This window comes from Anoplolepis gracilipes, chromosome 14, assembly GCF_047496725.1.
Source record: "Anoplolepis gracilipes chromosome 14, ASM4749672v1, whole genome shotgun sequence".
NCBI lineage: Eukaryota > Metazoa > Arthropoda > Insecta > Hymenoptera > Formicidae > Anoplolepis > Anoplolepis gracilipes.
This window is the reverse complement of record NC_132983.1, coordinates 9,749,398-9,772,426: the sequence shown is the minus strand read 5'-3', so window position 1 is coordinate 9,772,426 and position 23,029 is coordinate 9,749,398. Positions and strand designations below refer to the sequence as shown.

The window sequence follows — 23,029 nt, the reverse complement described above, 5'->3', positions numbered from 1 at the left end:
CGATACAGAGAAACCGGTAAATTGACTACACGACGCGCCATTTTAAAAAATTCCGCACAAAACTTCGGGGCGAAGTTATAGGCCAGGAGGGCCGAGATGTAAGGCACCAAAAGGCGACGTCATACGCATCATATGACGTAGAGCGGCGCGCGCAACACAAACCAAGGGCGCATGTCTCGCTTCGAAATATACCGGGTAGACTTTAAGTAGGGGAAAAAGCGAGCGTATAAATTGATAGGATCGATCGAGAGCGTCGACTCTCTTTCGAGAAAGGCGAAGATAGACAGTTTTAGCCTGAGAGTTTTCCGAGTTCAGTTTGTATTAAATAAAGATATTTCTTTTATTTTATATTAAATTCGTGCACAGAATATCTCCTTCATCCTAATTATTCGGTTCGTGATCTACATATCAATCCTCTGACTGTCATATCTCCAGAAGTAAATCCGGTCTTTCAATGGGAAGCGGGAAGAAAAGGAGAGGTGAGAGAGAGAGAGAGAGAGAGAGAGAGAGAGAGAGAAAGAGAGAGAGACGTGAGGAGAGACAGAGAAAGAAAGGAGAAAGAAGGATGGATCGTGAGGGAAGGAGTGGGGAACAATTTTGTAAGGTCGTATATGGCCAGGAGAGGGGGTTAAAGATAGGTAGCAAGAGGTAAGAAAGTAACGGGGATACAAAGAGAAGGACAAGGGTAAGGTTTTGGATTTGTAATTTTGTATATTCGTAAATAGGTATGTAAATGAGAAAGGAGGGAGATTGTAAGGGGTTGGTCCCTGGGAAAGCACCATGTAAGAGTTGAAAACCCCAAGAGGATTCAAAATAAATTATCTATCTGTCTATCTATCTATCTATCTATATAATATTCTTTATTCTCCTTCTCTTTTATTATTTTTAATTTATGCTTTGTACTGTCAACATTTGTTTTTACAAATACAATACTTTTTCAAATTAAATTAAAACACATTTCTGCAAATCGGGCATGTAGATTTGTGACTTGTATTGAACCATTTATACTGAAATAACAAAACAACTTATATATAATTATATATAATAATAATTATAATTATTAATTACATATAATAAAAATATTAAATTATTGAATTATTAAACTAATTATATATATATAAACTCAAAATTATTAACGCTCGTGTTTCAATTTAACAATAATTAAACAGCTATTAGGGCAACTAGCAAAATTACCGTGTGTTCATAAAATTAACATTTATTCAATTAAAATTATTCTGTATTGTTACATATAAACGTTTCGGCTGTACGCAGCCTTCTTCAGAATATTAATAATGTCAAGGCAAATTGACAGAATTCGTGTGACCTCCACCAGACTTCATATTATACTGAATTTTTAATAACAACAGAGGACCACTGGGGGTAGAATGTCTCATGCAGTTGAAAGTTATTGGTTCAGGCTTATAAAATGACATACATGTAAGTCCATGTTGTGAAAGTGCAAATGAGTGATATTCATATGATCTTAACACTACAATGCTTTATTATTGTAATTTTTGATATGTTTGTAGTTTGAGCAATTTCACGTTTCCACAAAAATTGGAATGTTAGTGATTAGTTGCAAATTCTCGCCCTCAACCGAGGAATGAACAATTCGTCGCTGGCAACTCGTGATGATGATCAATATTGCATCTTAAATTACACGAATGATGTCGTAACAATTAATAGTATAAGTAAGCATGTTCCAAATAATCTGAGGAAGCTTGCTCTTGCGCTACGGTTCATTAACCGCTGTTGAGTCTTAAGAAGCCTTTTATATGTATTGATGCGATCTTTATAATCATGACATATTTTCTGTTTTTGTCACACGAATTCTGTCAATTTGCCTTGACATTATTAATATTCTGAAGAAGGCTGCGTACAGCCAAAACGTTTATATGTAACAATACAGAATAATTTTAATTGAATAAATGTTAATTTTATGAACACACGGTAATTTTGCTCGTTAATTGGCCTAATAGCTGTTTAATTATTGTTAATTATATATAATATATAATAAAAATATTAAATAGATCTTCTTAAATTAATAATATTTACTTACCAAGCAGAGAGTATGAAATTTCTTACGACAAGTATGGCATGACAGTTTTGGAATTTGATATGTGTTAATATGAAAAATACTAAAACATATATAGCACTCTTCGACGCCTGCAAATTTCTTATCCAAATTATGTTTCCACATTATAAGACCATCCCAAACAGACCCATTCTGTAAGAGAAAAAAAATATTATTTTGATATTAAATCTGTCAGTTAAGAAATAGATCATCTTATTTTTACGAAAAAAATAATACAATATGCGAAGAAAAAATACCTAGACATAATAATTAGAATATATATATGCGCGTAAAAAATTTAAATGGCTAAAACAATCTTAAATGATATAAGAATTTGGTATATCATTTTCCTTAAAATATAGAAAACTAATTAAAAATAAGATAATAAAATGAAAAACATGACTTTTAAGAAATAAAATATCCATCTTTGAGGTCTCTTGGAGCTAAAATACTGCTTTAAAGAGAGTTGTTGCCATGAGAACTTTTGATCAGATTGACATGAACATTTTCCCAAAGTTTCAGACAAATTCGCCGAGAACCCATTTCCATAGGTTTTGTGCGGGGTCTTTTCAAAATAAATATTAAACCAACAGATAAATTTAATTTAGAATTTTTTATTTTCTGAGAAATCAATGCACAACTATCCACGTTTGGCTCTTAATCGCTCTATTTTCAAAGTAGTTGTTTGTAAACATTAAAAAAACCTTGTTAATCTCAATAATTTATTTTAATTTTTTCTTGTTTAAAACTTCTTGTTTTAGAACCAAAAAAATTAGTTACATCAATAACTGTAATAAAATCTAAAGAAAATTAAAATTTCATTAGCATATTATTTAGTTTAGTAGTACCAAGTTTTTTAAATTTATTTTTAAAATTTTGTTAATTTTCAATTTTTTGATACATTTTTAATTTTTAATATTGTTTTTAATATTTTTATAGGAAATTAAGACGGCTATTTTGCGCAACAATTTTTTATGATAGCAGTACGATAGCGACAGAGATAAGATTGAGTGGGGGGAGACATGTGTCTCCTTACATTATATATATATATATATGTGTATACATATAATAGTGATATAAAATTATGTAACAATCAGATAAATAATAAAAAAATTAATATATTTAATTAATAATAGAAATATTTTTAATTCATACATATAAATTTTACTTTTTACAGAGTCATATTAATGTGATTAAATGGAGGTGTTCTTACAATGAAATTATACATACGCGAGTAATGGTATATAAATAAATAAAAGAACGTAGCTTACTATTCAACTTGTATCAAATTAGCTATTAATATAGTTGGACTTATAATTAGAAGGAAACCTCACGAAAATTCTAATTTTGATGAAACTTTACATAAATAGAGGTAATAAATAGATAAATGTAGAAATTTTAGTTCTTGTTCAAAAATCTATTCTAAATCTAAAGCAGAGAAGTCACCTTTCATGTGTAGAGTGACTTTGTTTTTCTCGATATCTTGAAAATTATTGAAAATATCAAAAAGTATTTTATATAAAAGTTTTATGGTAAAAACATCTCTATTTAATCACATTAATAAAATTTTGAAAAAATAATTTTTTTCAAAGATTTTTGAAGTAGATACCATAAGAGGAAAAGTAGGTACCATATGAAGTAAATCAGAAAAAAATTTCAAAAACTTATTTGTACACTTTTATAGAATAACAATAATAAAAATAATAGTAACCATAATATAAATAAAAAAATTAGCAAGATATATAGATTATATAGATTTCTTGTATATTTTTGTTCCAACTATTTTCACAACCTATTATAACTTTATATACTTGACACTACTGTATTTCTTAATAATTTTATTAATATTTAATACTTACCTGATGTGTGAGAAATATAGAGAGCTGCATATGACAGTTTCTCCAGTTTGTTGTACCACCAATATGTTGATCAGATTCTACCTTTACTGTACCTAAGGGATAATTTGATGGTAACACTATGCTTAATTCTAGTTTTGTGTCATCCATTTGATACAAAGCTACTACTTCTCTTGTTGTTGGATGCACTTTTATCTGTAAAAATATTATATAAAAAATTGAATTAAAAAATTTAAAAATACATAAAAATAATTCTACAAATAAATCATAATATACCTGCATATTTTCAACATTAATTAATTTGTTATTAAGCTCTTCTTGGCAAAGTATAGGGCTGATATAATGGCTCGTAATCTTGTCTATTATTGCACTGACTTTACTATCAGCTGTACTCAGCCATTGTCTCACTAATACTGGTAAATGTCGTAGGCAGTTTGTATATAACCAACATACAATATGATCTAATCTCCATTCTGTCCAACTTTCTATGTTGCAATAATAAAATTGGTAAATCGATAGATTATACATTAAATAAAAAATAATTTTTTTTAATTAAGAATGTCCTGATAGAAAATAGTTTACTGAAAATATAATTAAATTTTGTGGAAAATCTCCCTCAATTGACCCTTTCATTATCATTTCATTAATATTTCAATATTTCAGAAATTTTTCATTTAAAAATAACAGTTTTCAGTTTAATTTAGTAAATTTCACTTAATGTCTAATATTTCAAAACTTTTTTATTATTTTTTAGCAGTATATTTTAACTTTCTTTATATTTCGCAGTATTACATCAAATTTCATGTAATGAGCAAAATCATGATGCAGTTTGAAATATATATTCAGTAATTTTTTAATAATTTTTATTTCACTTTTCATCAATTTCACAGTAATTTCAGCAAAATTTTTCCATCAAGGTGTGTAATAAATAAATTTTCAATTTTAACGAAAAAATTTATACATATTCTTTCTTTTTGTGGATAATATTTTATAAAGCAAATCAATCACATAGATGAGGATTTTTATTTTTGCTGGTCATTGTATATGCAAATTTGTAATTAATATTACCTTCAAAATTAAATGATGGAACAATAGTAAATGCTTCCAGCAGTTTTGTAGTTTTCTTTTTATTATCCTGTAGTACTTCCATGGGCATTAATTTAAAGATATTATTTAACAGACAAGGAAAGAAATCATTTCTAAAATTTATAGCATATGTTAAAAATACATATAAATAGTATGTAAGCTATTAATAATGAAACTAAAATATTACACATATTATGGAAAGAAATAATTCATATCATGAATATACTTACTTCAATATTTCAGCATATTGATACCGTAAATCACTATGAGCATCTGCACACATCTCTAGCACAATTATCCACACTAGCAAATATTCTAATGTATATGTATAAGAATCTGTAAATGGTTGAATTGTGCAACTTGTTGTATCACATAATCTAAAAAAAAATAATAATATAATAAGAAAAACATCTGATTAAAAATTGTTATAAAACCACTTATAAAAAGAAACTTACTTGAATTCCATAAGCATTGTATTCACAATATTTTGTGTACTTAGTAGTATTGCTTCGAATTTTCTAATATTAAAATTGTTTGACTCAAAGTTGTCAGATTCAATAAGAACTTTATCATACTGTACAAGTTCTGACACCATATGTTTCAATGTGTGATAGGCACTCAATTGAATACTAGGTATAGGAGATTGTAATAATTCCAGAGACAGCTTTAACATCTCATCGAAATTAATTAAATTTGTTTCAGAATTTTTGTCATATTTTTTGAATAATAGATTTTTGTCAAGAATACTAATTGATTTTCCTAAACAATTTAATGGAATAATGGATTTTAAAGAAATTGTATCTTGATTGTATAAATCTGTGCAAAACATCCAAGTTTTGACAATACCACTGTTTATGCAACTAGCAAATACATTTGTCCATTCATCTAAGAGTGCAAGAGGTAATTCTGGTATTGGTTCTTGTTCATGTTTGTTCATTAAGGTTTGAACTGCATAGTATAATTCGTTAACTGCTATCATTAATGCCATTATTTTAATATCAGTATAATTAAGTTCAAAATTAAGAAATAACTGTTGCCATGTAGTGAGAGATATCAAAATAAAATCCCAATGTTCATATTGTAACTTTGATGGAACTTTTTGGACGAGTGCTGTAAACAATCTTATAATTTCTAGCAGCAAACACAACTGATTCCATGAAATATTGGAAATATTGCAATCTAAAAGAGCGATATCTTTTTTATCATATAACATAATCTTTTCAACAATTGTAGTATAGGCTGAATTATCATTTTTAAGACATATCGCAATTCTTGTGACAATTAGCGCATGAATATCATTGTTTGTTAACGGAATATTTTCTGGCATCCAATAATCATTTAAGATTTGAATTGCTTGCACGTATGTTTCTTCATCATGTTCTTCTTCATTATTTTTACACTTTTCATAGTATTCTACAGGATTATCACTCATTTTAAATTCGGCACAATATGCACGAATTATATACGGCAACATATATCTATAATTTGATTGATTTTTTTGTATATGAGACAGTATATCATTATGGATATTCTTCCCAAAATATTTTTTTAAATTGAAAAAACTACTTTTTAATGAATTGTAAAGCTTATTAACATCGTTATAATGTTTAGAAGTTTTATAATGTTTATTGTATATTTCAGCTATACTAGCCACATATATGATATTTATCAGTATCTCTGTAATTCCTGGTAAATTTAAATCATATAATTCCAAATTTTCTTTCGGATCTAAAGATGTGTTAACATTTGTAGTATTAGAACTTCTTAATCTCTTATACAGATTATTAAGCAAATCTGTGGTAAATAAAGCCCATAATAAACAATTAGTCATATTATCCGAAATTATATCGTTCGTTATATTAATAGACATATAATGTTCGAAAATTTGTATCTTCTTCTCAATATTTGATATATATAAGTTGCCTGTTATTATTTCACCATATATTGTAATGATAGTTGCTTCTGCAATCCATAATTTTATATCAGATGCTGTTAGAAATAATAGAACAGTTTCATTAATGCAATGAGCATTTGTGTTATTATTATTAATTATAATTTCTAAAATATCTGTTGCTAAATTTACTAATATATCCTTAACATGATATGTATTATATATTTTGTTCCAGATAACAATTGCACAATTTTTAATAAGATAATTAAATTCTGAATCAGATAATATTTCGTTACTTTTTACAAGTCCTTCTTTCCAACTATTGCGCACAACATCAATAGTCAACTCATCATATTCACGAGTGCATAATTCAAAGAATGTCTTTAATATCTGTACAGCACTTGATATTATTTGTTTTTGACTCCATATTAAAGTCATTAATCTTGTAATAAATATGATAAATTGAATAGAGCAATTGTCACTTGTTCCATTTAATGAATTGCAAAGTATTGTCACAATCTCATTTGCTTCATCCTCATTTATTAATAAGTTTCCAGATGCTGAAGTTTCAAAAGCTAGCAAAATCAGATTCTGATTTTTTTCTAAATCATTGTGTCCAGGTGAAACAATTTCTTTGGCTACATCAATTAGTAACTTAGTTACACTAATATGTGTGTACCATTTCTTTATTACGTGATCATTTTTATTATTTTCAGATAAACTGCAATATATTGCATTTTTTGTTATTGCAATGTCATTTAGCTTGATTAATGATTTTAAAACTTCATTCTTTTCTGTATCATTTATATATTTAATAAAATAGAATATTAATTCAATAACTTGTTCCATTATTCCCATATTTTTTAATAACAAGGCTCTCAAGTTGTTATTGTAAAATTTAGAAAAATCCTTATCAAACTTAAATGATTTCGAAAGTGCAACAAATAATTCTCTACTTGTAAAATGTTTTATCAGTTTATTTAACTGTTTAATATATTCAATAGACTGCTGATTGTTAATATTATTAAAATAAATTGTACAGAGTTCATTTACGAACTCGCATAATTCTACGTTAAAAATTTCATCTGTATAAATATCGGCAACTTTTACTCTTGACTGACTCACAATTGGACTACTTGAATCAGAAAAGTTTACTTTTAATTTCTTACGAGTACGATCTGGCAAGTTCTTTAAAGTTAATAAAAATTCGATTTGAGAATCTTTTGTATCTATAGTATGCGATGTTACAATCTCTCTTGATATCAGCTTGGTAAACAATAATCTCAATTCGACCCAAAATTGCTGCATTAATGAAATGTATGCTTTATATTCCTGATTATTACGATTTTTACTCCAATATCGTATTAAATGTGCTACTTCTGTAAAACAAAATTGTTTCATAGAAATGCTACCCACTATACATGCTTCTATAAAAAATATAAGCTGTTCTTTAAAGAGACGAATGCATAAATCTATATTTTCGACATTCGTGAGAATAGAATAACGCAAGCATTCAACAAAAGAGATCGCTATAGCCATCGTTTCTGAGCGGCTCATTTGTACACTTTTAACTAAAAAGCCTTTACGCATGTTGTCAAAGAAGTTCATGTACAGATCATTAATGTTAATACTCAGCTTCGAAAATTGACTGATAAAAGGCAGTAAATTTGGATAAACAGTACTGGCACAACATTGACCGCCGGATCGTAAAATATGCCATAATTTTGGTAGTACGAATTTATCGATATTTATGACAAGATACCAATCATCAATTTTAGTTGTAGCTATGAGCATTGATTCCCATACAGCCGATAAAATTCCAGGCTCAGATTCATCCAGATTATTTACGATAGTAGTCAATGTCTTTTTTTTTTCACTTTGTAACAGTTTTTCTGCATTTTCCATTATTGATGTTAATACATTAAAGAAAGCTATTTTTATTGGGACAGCATCATGTGTAGCCAATTTCCAAAACTTTGAATTGTTCAAAATTTTTTCATGAATGTCTAGAGTTTTGTCTATTTCGTCAAGTGGAACTTTTTTGAAATAACAACTGTATCCTTGCAGATTCGAAATTAACACTCTTTGATATTTGGCTTCTCTTTCTTCTTTAGTAAGAGATTTTTGCATCGATAATGTTTGAGCTGTGTGCACAGTAATATTGTCATGAATGTAAACTAAAATTTCACGTTGTAAATAAACAATTGCATCAATTATTTTCCATGGTGGAAAAGTATTATTGAAGGAATTTATAGCAGATGAAGCTGCTGGAGGATATGTATCATATTGAGAAATAAACCAAACACCAGCCAACTGTTTTAAATATATCACTATGCCCTTGCCTATACGCTTGGCAATTGCTGCATGTGCTAATTGTGCAGCTTCTCTTACTTTATGCTCTATATCAATGGCTAGAGCACAGTATAGTCGTGGCCAAAATGGCAATACATTTTCTATTATTGACAATTCAGCATCTTGACATAAAGTTGCAAATTCTTGTAATGCCTATACATATATACTTTTGTCAGTTTATATAAAATTTAATCAATTAATAAATAAAAATAATTACCTTGTATTTTGTTGTAGAATCTTTCTTATTCATTTTTTTCAGTATTACTTGAAAATTAGAATCTACACTGTTTAATTCTCCCTCATTTAAGGAACATAAAGATAGACCAGGTAAAACAGGAATATAGCCTCCATCTTTAACTGCTGAGAAACCAATATAACTGGGCAATGCAGTCCCCAAAAGTTCTGCACTGCGACTACTATTTGATGGCTAGAAAATGATTTTTTTTTAGAGAGTATTGCATATTTGTTTTCTAGATGTAAAAGTAAAAAATAATATAAAAGATGTCATTAATAATATAAAAGTACAAATATTATCATAAACAAATTATTTCATGTAACAATAATTGTTCATATAACATATGTCAATAAGTTAGATTTAATAAATATTTAATGTGTTTATAAATTATATATTGCAGTCATTCTTATTACATATATAATTATGTACAATTTAGATATCATTTCTATTTACCCTTGCATTGTTTTTAGTTCGTTGTGCTTGTTTATTTTTACCCATGTTAAAAATTTAATGACAAGATAATTGATCAAAGGTCTGTAGGAGACAGGAATAACGAGCAAATTCTAACATTACATACTGTGACGTTACTATCAGCATAAGATTAATAGATAGATAACCAAAGGCCTGGATGAAGACGAGACTGGCATTTCTCATTGATTTCAGCGCCATACCGTAGTAGTGGCGAATGCAGTAAGGGCCACCGCACACACTTTTACATAAGGCCGGGTCTACAATAGGGTAGTAAGCCTTAAGTCGTAAGAAATGAACCAATCATATTCATTATTCTTCTCTAAAGTCAATTATAATTGGTTAATTTCTTACCGCTTAAGGCTTACTACATCTATTATAGACCCGGCCTAACGCATAATGCATATACATAAGGAATTCGATTGGTTGAATTCCTTATGCATGTGTTTATAGACCAATCAGTTTCCTTATGTATGTGCATTATGTGTTATGTAAAAGTGTGTGCGGCGGCCTTAACCCCTACTGAAAAAAATCACATCACAAAATTACATGATGAAAACACGTAACAAAATCACGTAACGGATTGTTCCAAATCGATACGTGATTTTTAAAAATAACGTGATTTTAGAAAATCATGTAATTTTGAAAAGTCAATTACGGGAAATTACATGACATTCTTTTTAGAAGACATTAAGGTATTGAATTAATGAGGTCTATTATTTTTTGCATATTATTAATGTATTAAGTTGTAAAACGTCCAGTTAAATCGCATAATAAAATTATGTAATTCCATCTCAAAAAGAAACATTTTACGTAACATATTACGTTATATGTTATGTAAAAAAATAACATAATCAATTACTTAATTTACTTTATAAAAATTAACATCATTTTTATAATTACCATTTATTTATAACATTATAATTATCATTTATAAGTACAAAATTATTAATAAAAATACAAATTTGGCACTGGGCATATATACATCATGTCATCTATCTTCATAAAAGCATAAATTCTTTCAATGCTGTTGGTATCTTTTACAATTAAATTATCAGAAATATTTACAACTTTTTTTAATGGTAAAGAATTGTTATTAAAAACATCTTCTGTGTTTACTAAATGACAGATGATATATTCTTTTTTGATTAGTACATCGATAATAAAGTTCACAATGCGAATAAAATCCCCTTCTGTTGTTAAAGCATGCGAATTATCTGATCAAATCATTTTTTTTTTGATGATGCGTACAAACATCATTCTTTTACCATTTTTTGATATGTTCGACTTTCATCAGATAATTCAAGTTGTTCAATCCACATTAAACTAGTTTTACAATGTGATCCGAAATATCTTGCATGCGATAATTTATATGTTTGTTTTGCGTTTCTTTTGTCCAGATAAGAAATAAAATTACCTATATTTGAAAACTCTTTCGAAGCAACGTGTTTCTTTAAAATTAACTCACTTTGACTCATTGCTATTGATCTGCAAATTTGATGTACAACGCCCTTAGCGCCATAAACTTTTCGAACTATTTGACCATTTCCGCTTTCAAAACAATAGCCAGAATGAGCCCAAAGTGGACCCCAATTTGCTACACTTTGTGCCAAATGCAGTAGTTGATGGACATTATATGTCATAGCAACTTTCAAATAATGGTATTCGGTGTACTCAACAAATTTTGTCAATAAAGTATGAGCATGATTGATTTCATTACGTATAATACTTTTTTTTAGTAAAATATGGAATGCTTCTACTAGAAGTGACCAATGCTTTACCCATATTTCTAAATGTGGAAAACATAGTAGAATCGGTAAACTGTAATATAGTATCCAATTCTCCCACTCTCTTGCCTTCCAATATTTTTTATCTCGTATAGAGCGAGATAAACGAGAAACTTGATTGGGGACTTTTATTGTTAATAACAAGTTATCAATTTTATTGATATCATTATTGGATAAAGAATATGGCAAGTTGTTTGATTCAATCCAATACCCTAAAAATTGCTCCGCTTTCCCAAACAAAGACAGTGCATGCTATCTGGTACAAAACCAGTTATAATGTTAAAACCTTGCAAATTAATTAAACATGAAGGTCTTTTTACACCATAAACAGGACTTCGAGATGTAAGTCTCTGTCGCATGTGCTCGATAGTTTCAATTTCAGTTCTTTTAGGCGGTACTTCATTCATTAAAGTGTATTTTACACTTCCACCTCTCTTGTAGGCAACATAATATCCTGGGTGTAAGCACCAATTGCACTCGAAATAGCCATTATATTGAACTATACCCTGCATCGGTGCACGGGCAACAGAGTCTACACAGCAACATATTGTGAATACTTTAATAATACGTACTTCATTTGCAATAGTACACCGAATACCATCATTTGATAATTTGTTCATGTGAACAATGTATGGCTTTAAAAAAAAATTCATATTGGGTTTATCTTTACCGAACCATATACCGCACACTATGGGTTTAGAAGTTCTTACATCCAAAGGTAATTCATTTATAATCATTTGAATGGGCCAGATCGAAAATTTAGAACTTTCGAAAACCGGTGATCCATCACTGTTCATCACAGTTGTAGCAAAATTAAATTTATCATGTATTGGTAATGAGTCAATAAATTCTTTGTATAATACACCATCTATAATATCATCAAATTTTTCATCATTTCGCATTCTTTCACGAATTACATAATCATAATATTTATTTTGAATTAAATTTGCAATTTCATTACTAACGTTTATTATAGCAAAAAAGTCATTATACGTTGGATCTTTCAATGTTATTACAATATTGCATGTTTGACATTCTACGTGACGATCTTTGCGATCAAACATCGCTATATATTTTTTGCAATTTGGACAAACTGCATGATATTGTATGATATTTTCTGGATTGAACATTTTGTCAACAAGATAACGTGTACTAGGTAACAAAGAAAAATTGAAAAAACAATTCAACATTTTAAAAAGATCAGCTAACGCACTTTGCGGTAAACAATATGTAAGTCCGTATTTCAAAACTGCAAGAATTATTTCAGCTTTACTCACTACTACTTGAGCATTTATAGTTTCATTAGCTTCTTCTTTTTGTAACATTTCTATTAATTTACTAAATTCAATATTATTTTCCCTATTGCCATCTTCAGAGTTGACTTCAAGAATATTATTGCTGTCATCTTCTTCATCGCTAGATTGAAGTAATTCATGTGCATCGTAGATCCATGAATCCTGTAGATAATTATGTTTATTATTATAGAGTTTAACAAATGATTATGAAAATAAGAACGCGATAATATTTTTAACATTAATGCATTATTCAGTAATTTATTAGTATAAACATTTTGAAAATAATAGATTATTAAATAATTTTTGGCAAAAATAATATTAAAAAAAATTAACTGTCAATATATTGGGAGCGGTATTTTGAACTGTAAAATTTTAAAAAATTTCAATCTGCAATTAAAAAAAGGAATTAGAATTCTACTTGCAATTAGATTCTCAAACGACTTTTAAATACATACAATATTTTAATATAAGCTGATACAAAAATGTCTGGTATAAAAGGTATAATAAAAATTTGTGAAGATTAAAATTTATTAAAAAAAATAAAAATAAAAATAATTGACGTGTTACTAATTGATGCAAATTACAAACATATTGAGAAATCATATAAAGTAAAAGAAGTATATTCTTACATAAAAATTTTCATCCTCAGAGTCGGATAAACCGTACAATTGATTCCTATAATTTATTGAAATCTGGGTTGTATCTACTGTCTGTAAAAAATAAATTTTATATTTTTAAAAATATACTAAAAGATTCTAATTTAAACTTATAATTTAAACTTATAATTTGAAAAATTAAAAATTAAATATTCTATTTAGAATAATAAGAACTTTAATGTCTTTCATATACAAAAGTAAAATTAATTAAATTGAAAAACATAATAGTTAGTTCTTCCGTATTTTGTTAATTATCAATACATTTTGAAAATAATATAATAAATGTAATTAATTACTTATGACTCCCATAAGTGTTTTTCAAACACTTTTAAAAAAAAACCTTTTTCTATGTATGTTAAGTATTTGTACAAATTCTAAATAAAGAATTATACATATGTAGAAATAATTTCAAATATTTACAATGCTTCTATATATTATTTAAAAAATACAATTCCATAAATAAATGTTTTGTAAAAAAGTTTATAGTTTTTGTAAAAAATAATATACACTAATATACCTGCTCTAATGTTGACAATGATTGTTGATCATTTTGCTCAATAAATGGATTTTCATGTATTGATGAAGATTCATGACAATTATGTTGTATGAGATTTATATGCTTGTCTTGTACTAAATGCAACGAGTCAGAACTAAGTTGCTCATTATACATAATATTTGCTGACCCTTCATTGGAGAATAATGAGCACATACTATTATATTAACTTGTGCTAGTAGAAGCTTGACAGCTTGTGTTGTCACTATCTTTAAATGATTGACGATTACAGTATTCCTAAATGAAAGAAATAAATTAATATTAATATAATGCAAAATAAAATGAACATAGTTTTATATTTTACATTATGAGAATAAGGACCGTTTGCACCAACATTATTTTGGCTTTAAACGAGACTTAAGTGTAAGTTTATTTTTATTTATTTAGAAAGAAAGATAAAGATTAGTCTCTTTTTATAATCATAAAATATAATAAAAAGAAAAATAAAGAAACTTTTAGAAGCTTACATAAGAAATTTTAGAGCTTGTATTTGAAACATAAAAATCACATAAATGTGACAAAAATTTTACTGACAAAAATTTCATCAAACATATTAAATAATTAAATTGATATGCTAATTCTAATATAACATAAGTATTAAAAATATATAAATAAGATTCTTGAAAAATGAAATTTTAAAAGCTAAAAATTTGTTGTTTATTTTTTCAAAATACTGTTTTTATTTGTACATTTCATAAATTGTAATGTATTATTTTTAAAATTTATAAAGTTAATTAATTTTTTAAATATAAATAAACATTCTACTAGTAAAATAAATGTAAACGTAAATTATAATTTATATATATTTTTATCCATATAACTTTATAATATGCTTACCCGCCATTGAGCATCTTCAACATCACTGTTATCATTATCACTGCCTTGATCACTTGGTTCGCATTCTATACGATTTTTCCTGTATTGGCTCGTTCTTGGGACTTTTTGAAATTTATCTTCAAGGTAATTGTGATATCTCGGCATTATTTATTATTAATATTAATATAATTTTAACAACAAAAGCACTCAGTATACACAATGAATTGTTATGAGCAGGGATAACGACTTTGGACTTTATCGTTAAAGGTTAAAACTTAACTTCTAACTCGTGGAGCTTTTGCTGCGCGCACAGTCTTATATATCGTGTACGACCGTGGCCGCGCGACAAGCTCCATCGTGTCCTGTGTGCAGGAGGGGTATAAGAATTAACCAATAACGAACGTCCATCAACGGTGTATCTTAACAGCTCGCAACATGATAACGTACGTGCTTGTGCGCGACATCCCTCTCTACATATTGTAACTCTATTTTTGAGGGATCATTTTTCACTGTTTACCCGGCTGGAAAAGTACAGTCGAGCGCGTATTCTCTTTCATTCAACAAATAACGGATCTTTTTAACAGATAGTGAACAATAAATAGTGAACGATTAAATGCAAATATTTGTTTGTTGTTGGATTATAGAAACGCACATGAGTAAGTAATAAATATTTTGTAAAATTTGTTTTTGTGTTTTTGCGTTCTTAATCGATGTGAATAATGAGGATTTAATTTGTTATTAGCAAGATGTATTGCTCAAAAAATGATTATAGAGCAGGCTAAAGTATAAATTCTTTTTTTATGATGTATTTTTTTTTGTTTGCAAAACCATTAAAATCTTATAAAATATATGTTATCATTTATTTTTATTTAAAGTAGTTTATGATTTTTTATGTACATACATAGAAAGCATTTAATTTTATGTCTAATTGATTTACAAATTTCAATAGTATTAATCATTATATAAATATGCATGTAATACTACATTTGAATCACATCTAAATTAGAACAGTTAAAAAATATTTTTTAAGTTGTGAAATAAAAAAAATTTTTATTTATAGGCGATGATGGATTCACAAATTAAGTTTGCTAGTGTGCGTTATCTCGATGATGAGAGTAAAAAAATCCACATTGTCCCTAATAAAAAAATACAGAATTTTAAAATTCTGAATAAGTATGAAGATCTATATTTTGTAAAAAGATTGAATACTGTAAGCAAGGAAGAAAGTTTAATTGCAGCTCAAATTATGAAAGTATGAAGTAATGTGTATGAAGGAATGTGTGTGTGCACAAAATTTATTTTTATAGTAATTTTTAATTTTAAGGAAATTAGAAGTTTTATACTTTTCTCTTTCTTTTGCGCTTTTTTTTTTTTTTTTTTTTTTTTTGTTATTTCTCTTTTTTAAAATTATTTTCTTTTATTTTTTTATTTTGTCTTATACTCTAATGTGATTTTTAAAATGCTGTTATTTATTTCTAATATTTATTTTTAGCTTTTATATTTTTTTTTATAACAATCATTTTATTATTTGTATTCTAATCTTTTAATAATGAATACACTTAATAAAGGTCTCTTGTTTTCAGTAAATGACATAATTTTATTAGACTTTTACTTAATATTTTTTATTAATATTTCATTCTTTACAGCTAACAAAGAAGATTTAAAACATAACAAACATCGCTATATCTTTAAAAAACTACGTTACAGTGATGCTGTACAAAAGATATTAGATACAGAAGAAATATTACGTAAAGAAAGTCCAGAGCCTGAAATTCAAAAAGAAACGGTAATAATTCAACCACGTTATTGTAATAAATTTTTACAAATATTTAATTGGTTTCATTGTAATTATTATAAATTATTATATACTTTTATTTTTTATTTTATTTATATAATAGTTTTTTTATTTTATTCATATAGCATTTATACATTGATGAAAATAAAAATGAGAAAACTAATTGTGACGCTATAATATTCGAAAAATATAAAAAAATGGACGATGAAGATATAATTAATGAGAAATTGGAAACTTTAAATCACGCTAATAAAGCATTTGATAAAACCCAGGAAAAACTATTTGAAATTCCAATTGCTCTACAAAAGGAAAATCAAGATTTAAAACATGAAAATGAAAAACTACAATTAGAAAACAATAGATTGAAAAATGATATACTTCTTTTTAAAAAGGAGCTTCATACATTGAAAACAAAGAAACAATTATTTCCTAAAGGTAAAAAACATTAAATTTGGAAAAAAACATTGTTTTCTATTTATTTAAATTTGTTTTCTATTTTTTATCAATGTTTGCCAATGTATTTTTACAGAAAAGCGTTCGGCATCACCTATTATAATCAGTACCCCCAAAAAGAAGAGAAGTGAAACAGTTGATACTGTTTTTAATGAACCTAGTACTTCTCAATTAACGTGTGAGCAATCTCCATTGCAAAAAGATGATTTAAATATGCATTATTCAGAAGAAAACAATAACAAATTTCATAAAGCAAAGACTAAAAAAGATAAAGAAAAAAAAGCAAGAAAAACTAAAAAATCTAAGAAAAATAAAACAAGAAATAAGACTAAAAGAAGTGACCTGGATTATGATTCTGATCAATATATTGATTTAACCGATAAAGAAAATATGACTACTTGGAATGATGAAATATACGGAACAATTGTAAGTTAAAATGTATAAAACTAAAATAAAATAACTAAAATAAAATGTTTAAATTTAAGGGCTTCTGCCCGCAGGACGTTCAGACAAAAAGTGATGTGATAGTTAACGTTAAGTAAACGACACATTGATTGACTACCGCATCATTTTTTGTTGCGACAAGCATTATCGCATTTAAGGCATTTCTAATTTGAAAATGAAACTATTGGGTTTTTCGCATTCACAGACTCAATTTTTATTTTGTTGCACATTTTTTACAACATCTACTAACATCTATTTTACGTTTTTATAAGTTTCAAGGTTTCAATACAAAAAAATTTTTTGGGATTATTTTTTAGTTAAAACAAATTTAAGTAGTAAAAGAAACATACTACTTTAATGTAACTCAAAAATTATTAAAACTACACCTTAAGCTTATTTATAGTAAATATAATAAATTAATTCAGTAATGATATAATTATTAAAATAATAAAAATTTTAATTCCTTTTTTTAGATTAAAATGATACACTTAAGATATGGTATCTCAATTCCATATACAACATGGAAAGAAATAAAGAAGTTGAGAAGACCTTCTTTATTTGTTAGGCAATTGAGCCGAGCACTTTAGGGAGTACATAAATTAATGAACAGAGCTGTGGTATTGGAAAAAAGTAAAAACAGATTGCCAGATCGATCACCGAGGAAGCCATTAACGCCGATAAAAAAAGCTGTTTTAAAAAGTAAGTGTAATATATATTTAAAAAAAAAGAATCATGTCATTTGAGAGTGTAAAAAGTTAACTTTAACTCCTTAAAGTTTTATTGAACGAACAATAAATAATTGGCTGTAATAGTGATTATATACTTAAAACTGCTTTTGAAAAATTGTAAAAAAGCACAGACGCGTGAAGAGTATAGTCTACAAAACGTCATCAGCGGTGTTAGAGAAATTGTCCTACTATTTTCAGTTAATTTGAGTTGATTATTATTATTTAGTTTGTTTCTATTATTAGAATTATACTATGCAGTTTTAAGTTATCATTCAGTTTTTTTAAATGTTTGCGTGTATTACTATTTATCTAGTTAAAATGGTCCAGTAGTAAAGTTAGAATTTCATTCCCTCTTGCTTTTAATATACACTGTTAAAATGAATCTAATGAAAACTTAATTCATTTAGAATGTTATGCAGCTTTTATTGAGATGCACCACAAGGGAGAAAAGAAAAAGTTTATTAATAAATGGAAACGCTACTTGAGTATCTATATAAATTTTCTTATTGAAACCAAATTAAAAGGTATAATTATTTTTTTAAAGAACATTGAAACAAATTTTTACTTAAAGATAATTTTCTTGGCTTATGTTTCTCTTTTATGGAAGATATATGTTAATAGATTAATATATTCATAAAAATAATATTATTAAAAATGTTTTGCAGAAGAAAAACGAAAACGTGCACAAAGTGCATCATCCAACTCAACATCAAGTTCTTCAAGTAATAGTACTTTAAATTCCAGCGATTCATCATCAAATGAGTAATAACGTAAGGCTGTGGACATACGTTAGTAAATTTTAATTTTTTACAAACGCACTGGTTTTTATTATACCTTTTATACCAGACATTTTTGTATCAGCTTATATTAAAATATTGTATGTATTTAAAAGTCGTTTGAGAATCTAATTGCAAGTAGAATTCTAATTCCTTTTTTTAATTGCAGATTGAAATTTTTTAAAATTTTACAGTTCAAAATACCGCTCCCAATATATTGACAGTTAATTTTTTTTAATATTATTTTTAATGCCAAAAATTATTTAATAATCTATTATATTCAAAATGTTTATACTAATAAATTACTGAATAATGCATTAATGTTAAAAATATTATCGCGTTCTTATTTTCATAATCATTTGTTAAACTTTATAATAATAAACATAATTATCTACAGGATTCATGGATCTACGATGCACATGAAGAATTACTTCAATCTAGCGATGAAGAAGATGACATCAATAATATTCTTGAAGTCAACTCTGAAGATGGCAATAGGGAAAATAATATTGAATCTAGTAAATTAATAGAAATATTACAAAAAGAAGAAGCTAATGAAACTATAAATGTTCAAGTAGTAGTGAGTAAAGCTGAAATAATTCTTGCAGTTTTGAAATACGGACTTATATATTGTTTACCGCAAAGTGCATTAGCTGATCTTTTTAAAATGTTGAATTGTTTTTTCAATTTTTGTTAATCTGCCGATCTACACCGAAAAACCGCGATATCACAAAAACGGCGGGATGGGCGGGAGTCCATAATGATAAGATTGCATATAATTATACGGGACGTGATGTGTAAGGAAACAGAATCTGTTCGCGCAGATTCTGCATCGAGAGATCGCCAAGCGTGCAATAATATGATAGATCACGAGTGTGTGATTAAACCTGACCCGCTGACAATTAAACAATGTTATTATCAATGTTTTTCTTCTTTGTTAAAGATTAATGGTTATGCGCTTTATAAAAAATGGAAAAGAATGAAATATAACCGCTGGTATAAATAAACACGAGACGTAAAATCCATTTTAGATAACATGTTATCTTATTGTTAGAGATGCAGATATGCATTATATTTGTTGTTGTTATGTTGGACTAATTATTGAGATTTGGAAAGTACTAATGTTGATTTATGGAATCTGACAAACGAATGAGAAATTTATGAAGGCGGAATTATATCGTTAAACAATACATATAAAGGTCCTTGATATTTCTCGAAATCTTCGGTTTCCGAAATAAAAGTTGACTTTATCTAACGTCTCTCTGTCACGCATAAATTTTTTCATGTAACTTTCAACTTATAATTTTAATTTTTAATTTTTACCTAAAATTTTAATTTTTGTTTTTTGTACTTCTGTTTTTATACTTTTTTTTTTAAATTATAAAATAATTCGATCAGATAATTCGCATGCTTTAACAACAGAAGGGGATTTTATTCGCATTGTGAACTTTATTATCGATGTACTAACCAGAAAAGAGTATATCATCTGTCATTTAGTAAACACAGAAGATGTTTTTAATAACAATTCTTTACCATTGAAAAAAGTTGTAAATATTTCTAATAATTTAATTGTAAAAGATACCAACAGCATTGAAAGAATTTACGCTTTTATGAAGATAGATGACATGATGTATATATGTCCATCGATCCACTTGTAAGTTCCGTTCAGCGTAAACATCTTCCACATGTCGTTCTTCAGCGTGCGATTGAATCGCTCGACGACAGACGCCTTCAATACCGAATATGTGGAATAGTGATTAATGTTATGTTTCCGTATAAGCCGTTGCACATCGGTATTGTAAAATTCCTTCCCGTTATCAGTTTGTATGTTTTTCGGGCATCTCTTGCTATCTCGAATTATTTTGGCGATTGCATCAGCCGTCTCCCTTCCACCTTTACTCTTGAGTAGTGCAGCCCATGCATACTTGCTCAACACATCGATGACGGTGAGTATGTAGTGGTAACCTTTGTTGAAACGAGAATACGGACGCATCTCGACGATGTCGGCTTGCCACAGATCATCGTATCCCCGCACTATGACGTGTCTTCGGGGAAAATTTTTTCTCGCCGGCGCGTGCAGTTCGTTCACCAACTGTCGTCTCTCCAAACTATGTTGATTCTTTGCTTTGTCAGTTTTTCTTGATGCCCGTTTGTTCGCATTTTTTTCACTCATTTTCGTTTATCGCCTTTAATAGCCGTTCTTGACCTGTTCTGACCTGTTCTTGACCTGTTCTGGACCTGTTTTGATCTGTTCTTGACCTGTTCTGACCTGTTCTTGACCTGTTCTGACCTGTTCTTGACCTGTTCTTGACCTGTTCTGACCTGTTCTTGACCTAGGTTCTTGACCTGTTCTGACCTGTTCTTGACCTGTTCTGACCTGTTCTTGACCTGTTCTTGACCTGTTCTGACCGGTTCTTGACCTGTTTTGATCTGTTCTTGACCTGTTCTGACCTGTTCTTGACCTGTTCTGACCTGTTCTTGACCTAGGTTCTTGACCTGTTCTGACCTGTTCTTGATCTGTTCTTGACCTGTTCTGACCTGTTCTTGACCTGTTCTTGCGTTGTTCACCGCCGTCCTTCACCCATTCAAATATCGTTCTTGACCCGTTCGCAGCCTTTTTCGCAGTCGTTTTTGACTCGTTCGTAGCCGCTTCTGAACCGTTCATAGCCTCGTTCACAGATGTCTTTTGACCGATCGTAGGAGTTCTTGAGTTGTTTGTAACCTTGAGTGTAGCCGTTAAGAACGTGTTCGTAGCCTCGTTCGCAGCCCTGCTTGAGATGCTGATAGCCTCGTTCGAAGCTGTTGCAGCTGCTGCTAGGTCGTTCACTGCCACTGCCACTGCCACTCATTGTAGTTAGATAGCAGTTCGATAATTCTTCATAGCTGTTCGATAATTGTTCGCAGCCGTTCTATAATCCTTCGTAGCTGTTCGATAAGCGTTTGATAGCCGCTCCTAACCCGTTCACTGATGCTTATTTAGGTTGATAGCTGTTTCTGAGTTAGCGTTAGCCGGGCGTTGAAGTTCGTTTAGCACAATCTGTATTGCTCGCACGTCCTTCTCAAGCGAAATCAGCTTCTCGTCTGATTCTTTCTGTTGATTCATTAATCTTTTAACGCAGGACTCCACGTACAGTTTGTTGATGGCATCGGTGTCAGCCTCTGGTTGCGCTACACGGCGAATCTTACGTGACCTTGCATCGAAGTCTGTAACGACGCGACACAAAGCGTTTTCGTGCACATAACTTTTTACCAATCTATCCCAAGAACCGTTTGTGCCGGTTGCATCATTTCTTGGATCGAATAATCCAAATTTGTTGATAAGCATTTTTTTTCTGATGCTTCGTAAAGTGTCACGCAACGCTGATCGACTGATTAGTTTTGTCGAGACACCATTTAATTTATAATAATTCCTGCTTCACGAAGTTCCTCGATGATCGACTGGATCTCGTTGTCGTGAGCGTTGTGATCAGCTTGGCGCGAAGCGTTGAGCAATCGTAGCCGATCCACTAGTTCGTTGGGATCGTCCCAGTGCACGTAATCAATCATATTGTTGGTTAGCGTCATAGCGCGAGGCATAGATATCTCCCCTCCAGATTTTGTATTTTTCGATTCGAGCGACATCAACGGTGCAATTATATGTTTGTACTTGTATCCCCTGTTACCCTTCAAATGGCCCTGCGCATCATAATCGCGTCTATGCGCGTTCGTCACCAATAATATGCTCTTGTATTTTTCCAAATCGCCCCCCCTCGTGTAAAGTTCGT

General features: G+C 28.8%; 1 protein-coding gene and 2 pseudogenes across 1 annotated transcript; 1 reads left to right on the top strand and 2 right to left on the bottom strand.

The window, feature by feature from the left end:
• Positions 1–404: 404 nt before the first annotated feature.
• Positions 405–20,290, top strand: LOC140672864 (uncharacterized; annotated as a pseudogene).
• On the bottom strand, positions 840–10,148 carry Ltn1 (E3 ubiquitin-protein ligase listerin). The gene is made up of 9 exons (XM_072905301.1): positions 9,948–10,148; positions 9,477–9,686; positions 5,472–9,412; positions 5,247–5,393; positions 4,999–5,129; positions 4,207–4,415; positions 3,934–4,125; positions 2,060–2,227; positions 840–1,007 (listed from the first exon to the last, which is right to left on the bottom strand). Exons 1-9 carry the CDS (start codon positions 9,990–9,992, stop codon positions 948–950), a joined length of 5,103 nt encoding a protein of 1,700 aa, XP_072761402.1. The 5' UTR covers positions 9,993–10,148; the 3' UTR covers positions 840–947.
• LOC140672863 (uncharacterized) lies at positions 10,911–15,400 on the bottom strand (annotated as a pseudogene).
• Positions 20,291–23,029: the final 2,739 nt, after the last annotated feature.

Coding starts and splice junctions, on each gene's coding strand:
- Ltn1 (XM_072905301.1), bottom strand. CDS start 9,992: ATGGGTAAAAATAAACAAGCACAACGAACTAAAAACAATGCAAGG. Junction 9,413..9,476: donor ATTCTACAACAAAATACAAG/GTAATTATTTTT, acceptor ATATATGTATAG/GCATTACAAGAATTTGCAAC. Junction 4,416..4,998: donor TCCATCATTTAATTTTGAAG/GTAATATTAATT, acceptor ATTGCAACATAG/AAAGTTGGACAGAATGGAGA.